General features: G+C 40.0%; 1 protein-coding gene across 1 annotated transcript in view; it reads left to right on the forward strand.

The window, feature by feature from the left end:
• The window catches only part of SLAIN1 (SLAIN motif family member 1), a 53852-nt gene extending 41503 nt beyond the window's left edge, over positions 1-12349 (forward strand). The window contains exons 4-7 of the mRNA XM_081214744.1: positions 213-554; positions 4745-4900; positions 9666-9948; positions 11262-12349. Coding sequence (XP_081070870.1) covers positions 213-554; positions 4745-4900; positions 9666-9948; positions 11262-11337 — 857 coding nt within the window. The 3' untranslated portion in view covers positions 11338-12349. The remainder of the gene's footprint in view (positions 1-212; positions 555-4744; positions 4901-9665; positions 9949-11261) is intronic.
• The last annotated feature ends 3864 nt before the right edge of the window (positions 12350-16213 follow it).

Genomic DNA, 16213 nt, shown 5'->3' on the forward strand with positions numbered 1-16213 from the left:
CAGAACAGAATAGTCTAGTGTTAGCTGTCTGTTTGGTAGGTAAACCTGTCTGTTTTCTTGGGATTTAATAAACTAAGAACAAGATAGTGGGTCTCCACTTGAATCACTTGCTTGACACAAATTTTCCTCAAATATTTGATGAATTGGAACTTAACAGTTAAGCCAGATTGAAATGCCTCATAAGGTAAATACTATTCCCTGTTGTTCCATAGGTCTCAGGCAAGATTATGCTTCTACTTCAGCATCTGTGTCGAGACCTAGTTCCAGTGTGTCACTGAATTCAGGAAAAAAAGGGACATGCAGTGATCAAGAATACGATCGATTCAGCCTGGAGGACGAGGAGGAATTTGATCACCTGCCACCACCTCAGCCTCGTCTTCCAAGATGCTCACCTTTCCAAAGAGGAATTCCCCATTCACAGACTTTCTCCAGCATTCGGGAGTGTAGGAGGAGCCCCGGGTCCCAGTATTTTCCTTCGAATAATTACCAGCAGCAACAGTATTATTCACCTCAAGCCCAAACTCCAGATCAGCAACCAAATAGGACCAACGGAGGTAAGTTGTATGTCCCTTTGGTATTCGATGTGCTTTGATCTTTCATACATGGTCAAGAAATGGTTTTAAGGTCGATATAAATAACTGGTAAATGTTTCCAAGACTGATTAAGTACATCCTCAAGACCTTATCAGTTTGGTTGGTGTACATTTAAATCTATAATTGACCAGCTTCTGATTACGTGTCCCAGATGTATAGCTTCAGGAAAACCATTGTGAGGTACCAGACTGAGTCAGAAATGGGGAGCATCTTCGTGCTGTGGCTGGTAAAGCTGTAGGACAGCAGGGCTGTGGAAGTTGGGGAGTTCCTAGTTCCATGGAGTCAGATGCATGGAGCCGCATCTTCTCTCATCTTTCTCAAAACCCCCCATCTCTGACGGCCTGCTCCTAGCCCAGAGTGATGGATGGGAAGTGTGGACCCTGGTGCTTGGAGAGGATGCTGCTGTGCACATCGAGATTTAGGGGAAGTCTGGGATGTGTCTTTCCCTCTGGTGTCCTGACATCTAGAATTAAGATCAGTGCAGCAGTGGGGCTATGGAAGCTGATATTTGGCGTGGTAACGGCAAGTTGATTTGTCCTGATGGCAGCACGGTGGGTGGGAATATGTGTCGTTCTTTTTTGTAATTTTTTCTATTTCTCTCTTCATCATTTATCTTCTTTCCCCACTCCCAGGAGTTATAGATCTTGACTTACAAGAACTATAGGGAGAATAATCATGTGATATTCTAAGACTGGTATGTTTTTGCACTGATGATCAGCCTGACCCTCACACACAAATCTTGTAGAGTATGGAGAAACCAACCATATTTATAGAGTTATAGCTTTTAATTATTATACAGCAGCATTTCTCAAATCTGGGCCCAGAAATGATCCAACAAGTTATTTAAAAATATTGCAAGGCCAAATACAAATCATACTAGTCATCACCTGCTATCATGTACTTAGTGTTTACTTTTTCTTCCTCTGTACTTGTATTATTCATGCTTATTGAGAGACCATTTGAAAATATTTAAGGTTTTTTAGTCAGAACTTCTCTCTTTTTTAATACCTTCAGATTTCAAATTTAAAAGAAAACAGTGGCAGGTAAAGTGACTGCCACTAGTGAGTAATTTATTAAAGCTCATAATATCAAAGACAATATTTTAGGTGCTTAACGAAAATTACAGCATCATTAAAACTGCGGGAGAGGGCACAGAGTTGTTTCTGCAAAGGCTTTTTTTGTCAGCTGTCTTAGAGCATCACGTCCTGCCTGTCAAGCAGATGCTCCCTCTGCATCTTGATTAGTTTTCAGTGGGATCATTGTCCTACCTTAGAAAAGTGGTATTAACTTAACATTCAGTACCATCATGAAAAGGGTTAGGTGTCCCTAGATCTGTGTTATGATGGTTCCTGTTAGGAAAGTGGAAATATTTCTCAGCCTGGTGTCTGACTGTGGTAGTTTTATTTCTCTAAAAGGTCTGGTCTCCACACGCAAAGGAAAATGGAATACCACAGCAGTTCTCTGGATTGGACTTCTGACTAATTAACTTAATGGCTGAGTACACAGGCTCTGAAGGCCAGTATGTGCTGAGTTCCCCCTCCTGGCCTGCCACTTATACCTTTCCCAGGCTTCTCATGCCTCTGAGCTCTCACTTATTTGGCTACAAAATGTCGACAAATAATATCCCTTTCTTAGAAAACTTAGGTATAATTGGACATCAAATCATCTGGTACACGTTCTCCTTTATGTAACATGTAATCCTTTAACCTAAGTTTGTCATAAGGAATAAATGAAATAATGACCATTCCATTGCCTGGAGTAAAAACGCTGGAAAAGTTCAAAGTGCTGAAAAAGTAAAGGTGGTCTCCCCAACCCCACTGTTTTTTTAAACTTTTATTAACATGGCTCAGATATCTGAGCCTTCATTTGTTACCAGAGGATTATTTGAACAAAATTGTGAAATGAGGGTCGTAACTTTGAAACCAATCTCTCAAATATCTTTCTAAATTATTAAAATAATATGGATAGAAGAAAATAATTAAAAATAAAATAGAAGTGCGTGTTAATATTTCCTACTTCCATAGCTCCTACATTGCCTGGTTTCCAAAGGGATGGCTCTTGAAAGTTCTTGGTATATTTCTGGGGATCATAGGATTAAAAGGAGCATACAGCAGCCCACCCTTACCTGTGACTTCAGTTACCCATGGTCAGCTGCAGTCTGAAAATGTTAAATGGAAAATTATAGAAATAAACAATTCGTAAGTTTTAAACTGTGCATCGTCGTGAGTAGTGTGAGGAAATCTGGTGCCTTCCTGCTGTGTCCCACCTGGGACGTGAATCATCCCTTTGTCCTGTGTATCCACGCTGTGGGTGCTTCCTGCCTGTCAGCGCCTGTATGGGAAGAACATCGTATATCGAAGGTTCTGTACTGTGGGTGGCTACCGGCACCCACTGAGGGTTCTGGAACGTATCCCCTGCCCATAAGGTGGGGCAGGGTAGAGCTACTGTATTTGAACAGTTTGCCAGGTATGATAAGTGAGTAAGGCTTGTAGAACATTTGCTAACTGTGATTTTTAGGGTATGGCAGGGGTTATCAGTGGCATGGTGTAATCAGTGTTAGCCTGAGGACCTCCCCTGAGCCCTGTATTTACTGCAAGTCTAGATTTAGATGTTTGGTGGGTAGCTGGCTGCTGCCTTTATTCCTTAAAGGATTCCTAAAGATTGATAGCAGAAGAAAAGATTGAGAAACAATGGTCTAGACTCTGACCCCACTGAGAGTCGGGAACTCCCTTGTCTAACACACTGTATAGTATATATACACAGGAGATACTCGTCTGTCCATTCATTCATTCCACAAAGTGGGGAAGGGTGTCCAAGTGAAAGGACCAGCACGCCCACGGGTACAAGAGAGTGTGAAGGATTTGGAAATTCCTTTCTCCACTGTGGTTGGCAAGTAGGCTGTGTGGCGAGGGCAGCAGGAGGTGAGGCTAGAGATGGCTGCAGAGCCTGTATCTTAGAAGGACCTTGTCTCAGCCCAGGAGCTTGGGCTTTCAGAGGAAGGGGAGGGAGAGTGGTTGGAGGGTTTTAGCAAGTGGCTGGCTAGAAGTCACTGGCTGTTTGGAAGATGGGGAGGAACAAGACAGGGTGTACAGAGACCAGTTAAGAGGAAAATTTTGTGAAAATGTGGATGACAAATAATGAGGTCTAAACTAGGTGGTAGTGGGAGATTTGTTAAATATTTATGAGGCAGAATTGACAGGACTTGGGAGTCGAGGGTGAAGAAGGGAGGTGAAACTTGGAAGATTCCGCCGCTTTCTGGATTAGGTGACTTGATGAGTTGGGCTATAATCAAGGGATCTAAGTGATGCAGAAGGAGCTGTGTGTAAAGGGGAGAAAAATGAATCTGGTTTTGTACTTGAATGGGTTTTTACTGAGTATTCAGATGTATCCTTTGTTTTCTGAGCTTGAGTGACCTGATATATGTACTTCAGATTGGCGGGGTGTGTATTAAAGAGAGAACTGTCTACATTGTAGAGGTGCCCTCTTGTGGCTGAATTCAAATCTCAGCAGCACTGAGGTCTGTGCGTGACTGACTCTCTGCTGCCCCTTATTGGCGGAAGATGTACTCAGCAAGGAAAAAGAAAGGGAAGCGTTTTTTCGAGTCTCCAAAGGTTTGGTGGTGTACTCATGCCCCTTAAAACTTGCCAGAAGTTAATGTGGTCATGTTGATGTGATGAGTGGATATGTCAAAACATCTCAAGTTAGAATTTTAAGAATTTCCTCCTTTTTTGATATGCTAGCAAAAGATTCAGTAATTGCTGGTTTGACACTTCTAGGGTTTTTTTTTTTTATTAACATGTAACAATTCCTAGCTTTTTTTTTTTAAACTGTAAGATTATTTTCTATCCTCACTTCGATTCAGTTTTATACACTTATTGTATAGGAACAAACAGCTAATTGATTACCTAATTCCTCCCTCTTTTTATAGAACAAGTGCTTTCCTTTAGCAGTCTGATGGAACCTTTCTGGAGACATGGAGTGTGTTTGTCGCTACCGGGGGTAATTAATTAGCTTGCTAGAGTTCATAACACATGATAATTTCTGTTTGTCATTGAACAAAATATGATTTCTATTTGTATTTACTTTTGAAAGCTAGTGTTTTAATTGGCATAAAAGTTGTGATTTTTAACTTAGTTAAAATTCTTTTCTAGATAAGCTCCGAAGAAGTATGCCTAATCTAGCTCGGATGCCAAGTACAACCGCTGTTAGTAGCAATGGTAGTTCTCCAGTCACCGTGCGGAATAGTCAGAGTTTTGACTCAAGCTTGCATGGAGCTGCAAATGGAATTTCAAGAATACAGTCCTGTAGTAAGTATGACAATTTTTTTGTGTGTAATTTTAATTAGTTATAACACCATTAGGAAAATCTTACTATTTCATTTCTTTCTTTCTCTTAAGAACACTACAGGAAACTTTGCTCCTTGTGACACTTTTTTGTCTTTCACCATTACAACTGAGTGGTATTTTCATTGGTGCCTATGTCACCAATTAATAATTAGTAAATTATATGCAATCCTTTATACCCAGGGATAGCAGTAGAAGCACTAAATGGTGATTGATTTGTTTACTCATCATACAAAAATGTTTTCTTTGCAGATCTGCCTCTTTTAAGCTGTGTACTTGATACGTTTACTCTGAGGAAAGCACACTTATTCTGTCTAGCTGTTACTTTGGTCTTGTTTTTCACCAGTCCAGAGCTTTCCCCTGGCAAATGAAGTTCTATTTTAGTGTGTCTAAAGTAGGATTCACCTACTTCATTTCAGTTTGCCCCGCAGTGTGCCATTCATCCTCCATACGGTTTACCCAGTGATGAACAGCATGGTGAAAGTAAAATCGTGTGTGTGTGTGTGTGTGTGTGTGCGCGTGTGCGTGTGTGTTCGCTTTGTGTGGGGATGTGCTGGCTCCAGGGCACACCCCCCACCTCCTACTCATGCTGTCTGTAGGGGTAGTTGGGGTTAAGTCTGAGGCTGAACCCTGGGTGGCAGATCCAAGGTCACAGTCCCAGTATTGATATGCCCAATCCTGGGAGGCCTGAAGTGTGTTCAGAGTGTGTGGCCAAGTGCCATCAACCAGATGTCTTAAGTCTGCACCCAGAAGACTCCCTGGTGGCCCTAACAGACTAACCTGTGTACCTCCAACACATGTCTAGAATGGGTTAGATTTTTGGTGCCTACCTCTGTTATTCAGCGTGTTACACTTTTCTGTCATTATGTCATCTTCCATACTAGCCTACTGGCTCCCTCTGGGCTTGGACCATAGTTCATCTGATTTTCTGTCCCCAGCACCTGGCATGCTGCCAGGAACATTGAGCTCTCAGTAAATGTTTGAACGAATGTATAAATGAATGCCATAGGGCTGTATCTTAGGGCTTGATCTGTTAATATTTCAATTAATGTCTTGTTTATAGACACAGAAGACAACCTGTGAACTAATGGTGGGAAACTGAGAGGACTACTAATTTTATGTCAGGAGGTTAGGACAATTGGCCAAATATATCATGATGAAATTTAACTGAGATAAAAATTCTACACTTGAGTACAAAAGTCAATAGTATAAGCATAGAAGGGAAAATACAGTTGTGACGGTAGCAGATAGGGTAATGATTAGGAGTTTTTGTGAACTCTAATTCAGTGTGGGTTAATAGCACGATTTGAGTGCCAGAAAAATGTACGTAACCCAAAATAGAATAGAACGCACACTACAAACCATGGCAGGTTTTGATGGAAGTGCTCAAAAAATGATGGGAACATGTCAAAAGGATATGGGAAACAACTTGAAGAAACTCCCAGAGCCCAAATCTGAGACAGTTTGAGCCACAGAATAAATATTTATATTAAAGGATTATAACCCATAGGTTATTTAACTGTGGGTCATACTTAATTGAATAAAATAAATGGAGAAGAGGGGAAATTCTTCTTTATAGAAGAATTGCAATTGATACATGAAAGAAATGAAGAAAATAGAAAAACCATTGTAAGTCAAGCATAATAATGAGAGAAAACAAAAAAACCTGAGAACAATGTTCATGTGTAAGAGGAGGTCAGTCATGAACTTGTTTCAGATCTCAGGACTCTGCTCTCATTGACTTTTATTCCTAAGCATTGTAAGAGAATGTGCTTTATACATTCTAAGTGTGTATCATGAAGATTCTAGTTCTGGGCCGTTCTGCTTTCTGGAGTGAACAAAGGTGGGATAGAGAAAGTTGGAGAGGCAGCCTGATACAGAAGGAAGACACTGGGTTAGCAGTCAGAAACTTGAGTTGGGGTGTTTTCTTTTTTTTAATTAATTTTATTTTATTTATTTTTGGCTGCTTTGGGTCTTCGTTGCTGCGCGCGGGCTTTCTCTAGCTGCGATGAGCGGAAGCTACTCTTCCTTCCGGTGCGCGGGCTCCTCACTGCGGTGGCTTCTCTTGTTGCAGAGCACGGGCTCTAGGCATGCAGGCTTCAGTAGTTGTGGCACGCAAGCTCAGTAGTTGTGGCTTGCGAGCTCTGGAGTGCAGGCTCAGTAGTTGGGGCGCACGGGCTTAGCTGCTCTGCGGCATGTGGGATCTTTCTGGACTAGGGCTCGAACCCGTGTCCCCTGCATTGGCCACTGCACCACCAGGGAAGTCCCTGGGTCTTTTCTTAATCATAAGTTCATGGAAAAGCTCCATATCCTTTCTGATTCTTGTTTTCTCATTTGTAAAATTAGGATTGTGTCTATTGATCTTAACTAGTTTCTCTTTGTTATTTTTTAAACTCAAGGGTGGTTATCTATCTTGTGTGTAGGAGAATTAATAGGAGTAATAGGAGTATCTTCCTGAATATCTGTTCCGTAATTTCATTTCAAATGATTTTGAAATTTTATTGAATCTGTAGATAAATTTTAGAATTGGTATCTTAATAATATTAGTCTTCTAATGCATTAACATGGAACATTCTTTCATTTATTTAGATCATCTTGTCTCTCAAAGTTTTGTAGCTTTCTATATAGAGGTTAAGACATCTATAATTTATTCCTAAGTATTTTATTTTTAAAATGTTTTTTATAAATAGTATCTTTTTCAAATTTTAGTTTCTACTAGTTTGCTGGTATTTAGAAATACAATTGATTTTTGTATTTTGATGTTGTATTCAGCAGCTTTGCTAATAACTTTATTTATCCTAATAGTTATAAATTTGGAATATACCCATAACATAATGTATCTGAACACCAACGCATATTCAAGAATGTTCATAAAACCCCAAACTTAGAAATAACCAAGCTTTTTATCATCAGGAGAATGGATTTTGACATTCATTCAATGGAATACCCATAGCAATGCAAATATGGATGAATCTCAAAAACATAATATTGAGTCAAAGAAGCCAAAGAAGAGAACATACTATATAATTCCATTCACATGAAGTTCAACATAGGAAGAAATAGCCTGGGTGATAGGAAGAAATAGCCTGGGTGATAAAAGTGCAAATAATAACAGTCACTTTGGGGGAGTACTGACTGGGAGAGGGTATGTGAGAGCCTGCTGAGGTGCTGGCAGTGTTTCACGTCTTGCTGTGGATATGGTTACACGCGTGTGTTCACTTCAAAATTTCGTTCCGCTCTAGGCTTAACATTTAGGTACTTTACGTATATTGTGTTTCAGAAAAAATTGGGCCAAATTCACCTGTTGAGTTTTTTTAAAAAATTAAGACTTTGTTTTTGAGCAGTTTGAGGTTTACAAAAACATTGAGCGAGAAGTACAGAGTTCCCATTATCCCCGCACGTCCCCCTCCCCTCCTCCAGTTTCCTCTGTTATTAACATCTTGCATTAGTGGGGTATGTTTGTTACAGTTGATAAGCCAATATGTTGGAACATTCAGTTAGAAGCTCCTAAATTAAGGAGTTGTAGAATTGGTTGGAAAGGATCTTAGAGATGATTTGCCAGCCAACACAAGTTTACTGTGTCCCTAAAGCTTGATGGAAACAGAACTATAGCAGAATCTTACAGAGACCTCATTTTTCATCGAATTTTTTGGCTACTTACTGTACACATACATCAGCATTCCTACATATAGATTTCACCTACTGTATACTTGAACAAAGCTAATTTAAGGAAATATTTTCAAGAGATATTAAAACCATAGACGTTTTTTGTCTTTCTCCTCACTTTCTATCAAAGAGATATCTATTGTATATTCTGTGCTTAAGTTCAAAATCAGTTAAACTGTTTTAGAAAACAGGGTCCGTTTGTGTTAACCGCATCACGCATCATAAGCAGCAGAGGCTAGAGTGGTTAGTAAATGACAGGTACTGTTGTGTGTATTAAGTTCATGTTAAATTGGTGATTCAGTTTTTTCCTTGGAGAAAAGGATTTATAAAATTTAAAAATTTCTGCCAAACAGTTGTTTTTTAATGTAAAATAGTGCACAATGATGGGCCAGTATATTGATGAAGTTCTTAAGGGTTCTTGCCCAGAGAGCTCCCTTCGTTTCAGATTCTGCTGCTGTTATCAAGGTAGTACTTGCTGAGTGGTTACTCAGCCATTGTAAGGCTTTATGTGGATTAACTCATTTAGTCTTCCCACCAACCCTATGAGATAAATGTCATGATGAAAATTATGTAAGAAATATGTCTGTAATAAGCTGTTGGTGCCTTCCGATGCCACCTGTCTTCCCTTCTATAATTACTATAATTACTGCTATTAAATTGTCCCCTTGTTTTATCCTCATGAAACCACCCCCAGTGCAACCATCAAGCAATCCTAATGTCTTCAAAGCAAGCAAGCAAGCAAGCAAGGAGGAAATCCTGTGAGAACTCAGAGATGCTCAAATTTGTTAAAGGAAAGAAGGTGGTTGTTCCAGCTGGCTTCTAAATATAGTCAGGCACTCAGAAATGTTGCTGCTGATTGACAGAGAAGGAGATGCTTGTCAAGAAGTAGAATTTTCCAATACTAAATGCAGTCTGGAACTCGTATCTCATTTATGTACGTGCATATATGTAGATAAATTTCTATATATCTAAAACCCTTTCAGCAGTATCAGCTTCTTTGAACATAACACACGTGTAGATAGTGGTAAGCGTTCTCTCACGTGAGTGTCCTTTGTTCTTCTAGTTCCGTCACCAGGGCAGCTTCAACACAGAATCCACAGCGTGGGACATTTCCCAGTGTCTGTGCGGCAGCCTCTTAAAGCCACAGCCTACGTGAGTCCAACCGTTCAAGGCAGCAGTAACATGCCTTTATCCAACGGCTTACAGTTATACGCCAACACGGGGATCCCTGCCCCCAACAAAGCTGCAGCTTCTGGGATCATGGGCCGCAGCGCACTCCCAAGACCTTCATTGGCACTAAATGGGAGTAACCTGCCTCGAAGCAAAATTGCACAGCCTGTCAGAAGGTAAGAACCTTTGCTCGTTCGCCTGCACGGCCTCGTTTGCAGGCTGCAGTTAGAAGCTGCTCCGGGGACCATCCTGACTTTCCCTCTGTCTGACCCTGGTAGGTCACTCTGCCCCTTTGGGCCTGACGCGTGACCTCCTGCCTCTGGGTTCAATACTGTTTTAATCAATTTTTAATCAAACTGGGCAAAAATGTCGTTAGGCACATGCACATACACACCCTCCCCCAACAGTCATGATTTTAAAAGCATCTTAGTGATATTTAACTGGGGCTGTATTAGCTTACGTTGGTATAAGTTTGGTATGTTCCAGGTAGAATTTTTGGTTTTTTTTTCTTTCAAAATTCCAGCCTGCTTCCAGGGCACCCGTTCGATGATCTTATGGTTGTGACGTGCCCTTCTTGAACTGGATCTCCTGGAGTGTCTTACGGTTAAAAACAATTCCATAAAAGCGAGTTGAGGACAGGGTAGAAGATGAGAAAATGGAGGCAGTAAATCAACTCTGACAGGAAAATTTGGAGGAGGAGAGGGAGGGGGCCATGGTAAAAGTGTGAAGAGGATGTGAGAACAAGTAATGTTTCTTTATGCATTGGGTACCTATAAATAGTTCTTATTTTCCGATAAATAGGTGCTCAAAAACAAATTCAGAAACTATTGTAAAACAAACACAGAAAAGTAAATAATCCTACTATCCAGATAGAAATCATTTTGGTGCATGTTTGTTCAGTGCCGGGCTGTGTTGCGTTCGTGACTGAATAGAATCACATAATTTGATGTATGTAGGTCATTGTGGACAGTCCATTTATCCTCGGATATATGTCTTCAAACTAACCTCTTGGAAGGGCTGTCACTGCCAGACAATGAGAAGGTCTGTTGCCACAGACTTAGGCAAACATTGGATATTATCATTCTTTTTAAATTCTCTGCCAATATAATAGGCAAATCTTTGATTATTTGTAAGACAGAATAACATGAAGAAATTTTCAATTTGTATTCAATGAAGTAACCACTTATGTTTTTAGGCCATTTTTTCTCCTGAGTTTATCTGTTTCTGATTTTAAAATATTCTTTATACACTAAGGGTATTGATCATTTTCCACTTAGGTTGCAAATCTGCTTGTTCACATACAACATGCGTGGCAATGTGCCGAGAACTGGGCTTTCCATTAGGTGAGCATGTTGAAGGCCCAGAAATACAAGGCACACTTGGGAAGGTGCCAGCACGTTGTCACGGCTGGAGTGGCGGAGAGATCAAAGTAAGTGATGGGACTCGTGGGATTACTTACAAGCCGTGTCCTTTTTTCATTCCTTTATAGTTTCCTTCAGCCTCCAAAGCCTCTGTCTTCACTCAGCACTCTGAGGGATGGAAACTGGAGAGATGGTTGCTACTGATGCAGTTCTATGTACGTTAGAACAGCTGGAAAGAAGTGGAAATGAGGGTCGTGTTACCTAGCTGGCTGGGTAACAGCGGATGTCGGGATATTCTTTCCCTTCTGCGTTTTAACATATTTACTGCATTGTTTTTCAATGGACCAATCACCAGAGACTAATTATTGCACTTAAATATTTGCCTGAGATACTGCAGCGTTCACAAATCCATGGTTGCAGTATTGTGACACTTAGAGCTAGGAAGTTTTTGTAGAACTGATATGTACCTGAATCCTTTTTGAGAGAATTGAGATGTATCCATAATGCTTTCTTTGCCATCTGAGTTTCTTAAAGTAACTTGTTCAGTTTACTTACATGTTCTAAACATCTTCCCATTACATGTTCTGTATTTTAATACACTGCATCTTTACAACCAGGTTCTATAACGTATGCTTTGAAATTCTCTTTTTTATAGTTTACAGGAATTTTATTTTTTGTGCCTATTTCTTTTTACACCTACGTGAACCACTATGGAACAACTTAAATTTTGTGCCATAAAAATATTTTTGTGGTAAGGTACTATTTTTTTAGCTCTAGGGATATATCAGCAAAAATCCATCATAACAATTTGAGAGACATAATTTTATGTTGAATGAGCACAATGTAATCTGAAGCATTGAACACTGAGACAGCCAAACAACAGAGTGAAATGGTCTTGTCGTTTCATTATTAATTGTCATACGTGGGTTTCATATTTATAATGGCATCATCACAAGCTCATTGCACTTAATACCTGCAATGTTTGCTACTGTACTACAGTTGATTTTCAATACTTTTACAGAAGATGAAACTGTAACATTTTATTAATAATGCTTCTGGAAATGAACGCATTTTAAAGCAAATAAATCTTTTTGATAGACCTTTTACAAAATCCATTTGCACTAATGAATGCTTTCTTATGGTATATGACTTAATATTTGTTACTGTGTACACTGCTGTTTTGGAATGTTCAGAAATAAAGACTATTTCAGCAATACCAGGTCACGCATGAATGCGCAGCATAAACAGTACAAATACCACGCCTACGTTTCACCACGACTGTGAAAGTATTGTCACTGTTATGCTCTTGTACAGGGCGTTTATACCTGAGGCGGGTAGGCAGGATATTCGCACTTATAAACAATTCTCTCTAAAATGCTTGGGATAAGAGATGTGAGGCTTTAGTTCTGCAGTGGGGTTTCGGTACCACTGAGGATGGTCACTAGAACCCAAGGAGCCTCTTGCCCAGAAACCCATTTGTGGATGAATACTGTCAGTGGAGATTCCAATATTTTATAGGGGTTGAACTTGAAGTATTTCTTTTCTCAGTGTCAGTAAAATAGCGAAGTATTATCATTAGTCTACACTGTATTTGATGTACATTGGAAAACTTTTCACCTGAAGTTGCTATGGAAAGGTTAGGTAAAAGGTTTCAATGTTAAGTTTTAAAACAGAGTTCTCCCGAAGGTCATTAGAGATTTTTATTTTTAAGAAGTGTGCCTTTCTGCATAGTTCCATGGGGAACTAAAAGACTGGCTTTTAATTAGCCTGTCCTTCAAATGAAATGTGGGCTAGAGGAGGTGAGGTATCAAAGGAGAAGTGATATTTATTGAGCACTTTGTTAGTGACAAGGACTGTGCTAGAAATTTTTTATATATTTGTCTAATTTTTAACAATCAATCAGCTCCTATTACCACCACTTAAAAAATAAAGACCCTGAGCCCAAGGGATGTGACATTAACCTAGTGTAAACATCTAGCTAGTAAATAGTGAAGCTGACTTTTGAATCCAGGTGTATCTGATCTCAAAAGTCTGTTTTTGCCCCTACTGTGCTCTTCCTATGAACGTATGTAGTTCAGTTAGTACATTTTTTTAAAATGAGTTTATATTCTGCTGAGAAGATGAAAGGATTCAACTCATTTGCAAATCAAGTATTTCATTTATATTCAAAAAAGTCTGTTCAGCCCTTGGAATAAAAACCAAAGATCCCTGTATCTTGGAATTTACATTCTAGTTAGGAGAGAGACAGTTAAACCACATACAAGTAAGTAAATCACAGTACGTTAGGTCTTAAGTGCTATGGCAAAAAAAGGAGATGAAAGTAAGGGGGGAGGTGAGAAAATGGAGATGGGGAGAGAACAAGCATTAAGTAGGGTCATCTGGGTAGATCTCACTGAGAAGGTGACACCTGAACAAAGACAAAATGGTGTTGGTGATTATTTTCACAGTTCTCCCCAGGATGGTATGTAACATTTATTCTAGATGCATAGGAGAGACTTTAATATATTGCATCAATAGATGCCATACGGTATGGTCCGCACATCAGCATATCTTGGAAACTTATTAGAAAACGCAGATCCTCAGGCTCACCCCACACCTGTTGAATCAGCCCTCTAGGTGATTTACAGAGCCCCCTTTGAGAAAAGCTGCTGGAAAGGAGGGAGCAGCCTGGGCAAAGGCTTAGGGCAGAGCGTGCCTGGGGTGTTTGAGGAAGAGCAAGGAGGCCATTGTGGCTGCAAGCAGAGGGAACAAGGAGGGCGGCAGTAGAGATGAGGTCCGAAGGGAGACGGGGAAAGATCACGTAGGGCATGTGGGCCACTATAAGGCTTTGATTTTACTCTGGAAATGGGAGCTATTCATGGTTTTGAGCAGCAGAGTTTATGATTTGACTTTTTAAAAGCATCACTCGCATTTGGTGAGAATAGACTCTTAAGAAATGAAGATGCTGTGAAGGTGAATTAAACTATTTAGTCCAGATAAGAGATGATGTGGAACTGGACCAGCAGGATAGCAATGGAGGAGATAGAAATGGTCAGATTCAGTCTGTCTTCTAAAACTACAGCTATCAGGATTTCTTTATGGATTGGATATACTGTGTTAGAGACCAAAAGAAAAACTCCAGGTGTTTTGGGCTGGCAACTAAAAGGATGGAGTTCCTCCAACAGAGACGGGGAGGCTGTGGGTGGAGTAGGCTGGAAAACCATGATTCTGGCTGAGCTCAGTTATGCTCTCTAGGGAGTTCCCTGGCAGTCCAGTGGCTAGGACTCGGTGCTTTCACTGCCGGGGCCTGGGTTCGATCCCTGGTCAGGGAACTAGGAGCCCAAAAGCCATGTGACACATTCCAAAAAAAAAAAAAAAAAAACAGTTACACCTTCTATCTCATGTGCATTCTTCACTGTAACAAACCAGGACTCATACAGGAAAAGGGATCCTGAGATGCTTAGTTCTGCAACATTCAAGGGAACTATGGTGCTGAGTTAACAGACAGTCTAGCCTGGCTGACATTTGTATTAGTTAGTTATTGCTGCATAACAAGTTACTACAAAACTAAGTGGCTTAAAACATTATTATCTCAGTTTCTATGGGTCTGGAACCTGGCCACAGCCTAGCTGGGTCCTCTGGCTCAGGGTTTCTCACAAGGCTGCAGTCATCCTGAGACTCACTAGGGAAGAATCTGCTTCCAAGATCACTCAGGTGATTGTTGGGCCGATTCATTTCCTTGTGTGCTATTGACCAGAAGGTACCATTGCTTTCTTGCTACATGGACCTCTCGTTGGGCAGCTTACAACATAGTGGCTTGCTTCATCAGAATGAGCACGTGAGAGAGAGAGAGAGGGAGGGAGAGAGGGGGAGAGAGAGGGAGGGAGGGAGGGAGGGAGAGGGGGAGAGAGAGAGAGAGAGAGAGAGAGAGAGAGAGGTTGGAAAAGGGAGAGCATGAGCCAGAAAGCTGGCAAGTTTTCTGTTGTGACTTAGTTTTTAGAAGGGACGGCCCATCGTTTTTGCCATGTTTTATTCATTGGAAGCAAGTCACTATGTCCAGCCCTCATTTAAGGGGAGGGGATTACACAGAAATGTTAATACCAGGAGACAAGGGTCATTGGGGCCATCTTAGAAGCTGCCTGCAAAACACTGCCAACCACTTTACTAGATAATGCCAACCTAATTTCCCATTAGTTGTATTACTACTGTACATGTTTGCCAGGAGGCTATGAGAATTCCTGTTACTACACATACTTGGTATTGTTAACTTTTGGTATTAACATCTTTAACTTTTAAGTCTGTGGGTATCTAGTTGTGTTTCATGGTTTTAATTTTCATTTCCTTGGTTGTAGTGAGATAGAATACCTTTGCATTTGTTTATTGAACATTTGCGTATCATCTTTTATGGATTCCTGTTCAGGTCTTTTGTCCATTTTTCTATTGGGGTTTCCTTACTGATTTGTAGTAGTTATTTATATAGTCTGCTACAAGCCTTTTGTCAGTTATATGGGTTAAAACTATATCTTCACACTGTGTAGCTTACCTTTTAATTCTTTTAATGAGGTATTTTGATAGAATTATTAATTTTAACATAGTACATATTTACCATTTTTTAAAAAAAGATTAGTCATTTTGTGTCTTGTTTAAAGAGTATTTCCTGACCCTGGAATCGTGAATATAATCTCCTGTATTCTCAACGTTTTATTATTTTGCTTTTCACCTATATTTTATATTGTTCATGTGGATTTATAGTTGTCCTAGTAACACTTACTGAAAACTTTGTCCTTACCTCACTGTTCTTTGTCATAATCAGATGTCTTTGTGTGTGTATGTGTCTATTTCAGAACTGTCTATTCCTGTACCAGAACCATACTGTTTTAATCTCTATAGGCTTATAATTACATTTTGCTAAATAGAGTAGTTTTGCTATCTTTTCCTTCAAGAGTGTCATGGATATTCTTCTCCCTTTGCATTTCCATATGTATTTTTAAACAAACTAGCCAGAAAAACATCCTGTTGGAGTTTTGATTGGATTGCATTGAATTTATAATTCAATATGTTGGAAATTGACTGTTTACATACTGAGTCTTAAAAATCCATG

The sequence above is a fragment of the Mesoplodon bidens genome, assembly GCF_964165515.1.
Source record: "Mesoplodon bidens genome assembly, chromosome: 17".
NCBI lineage: Eukaryota > Metazoa > Chordata > Mammalia > Artiodactyla > Ziphiidae > Mesoplodon > Mesoplodon bidens.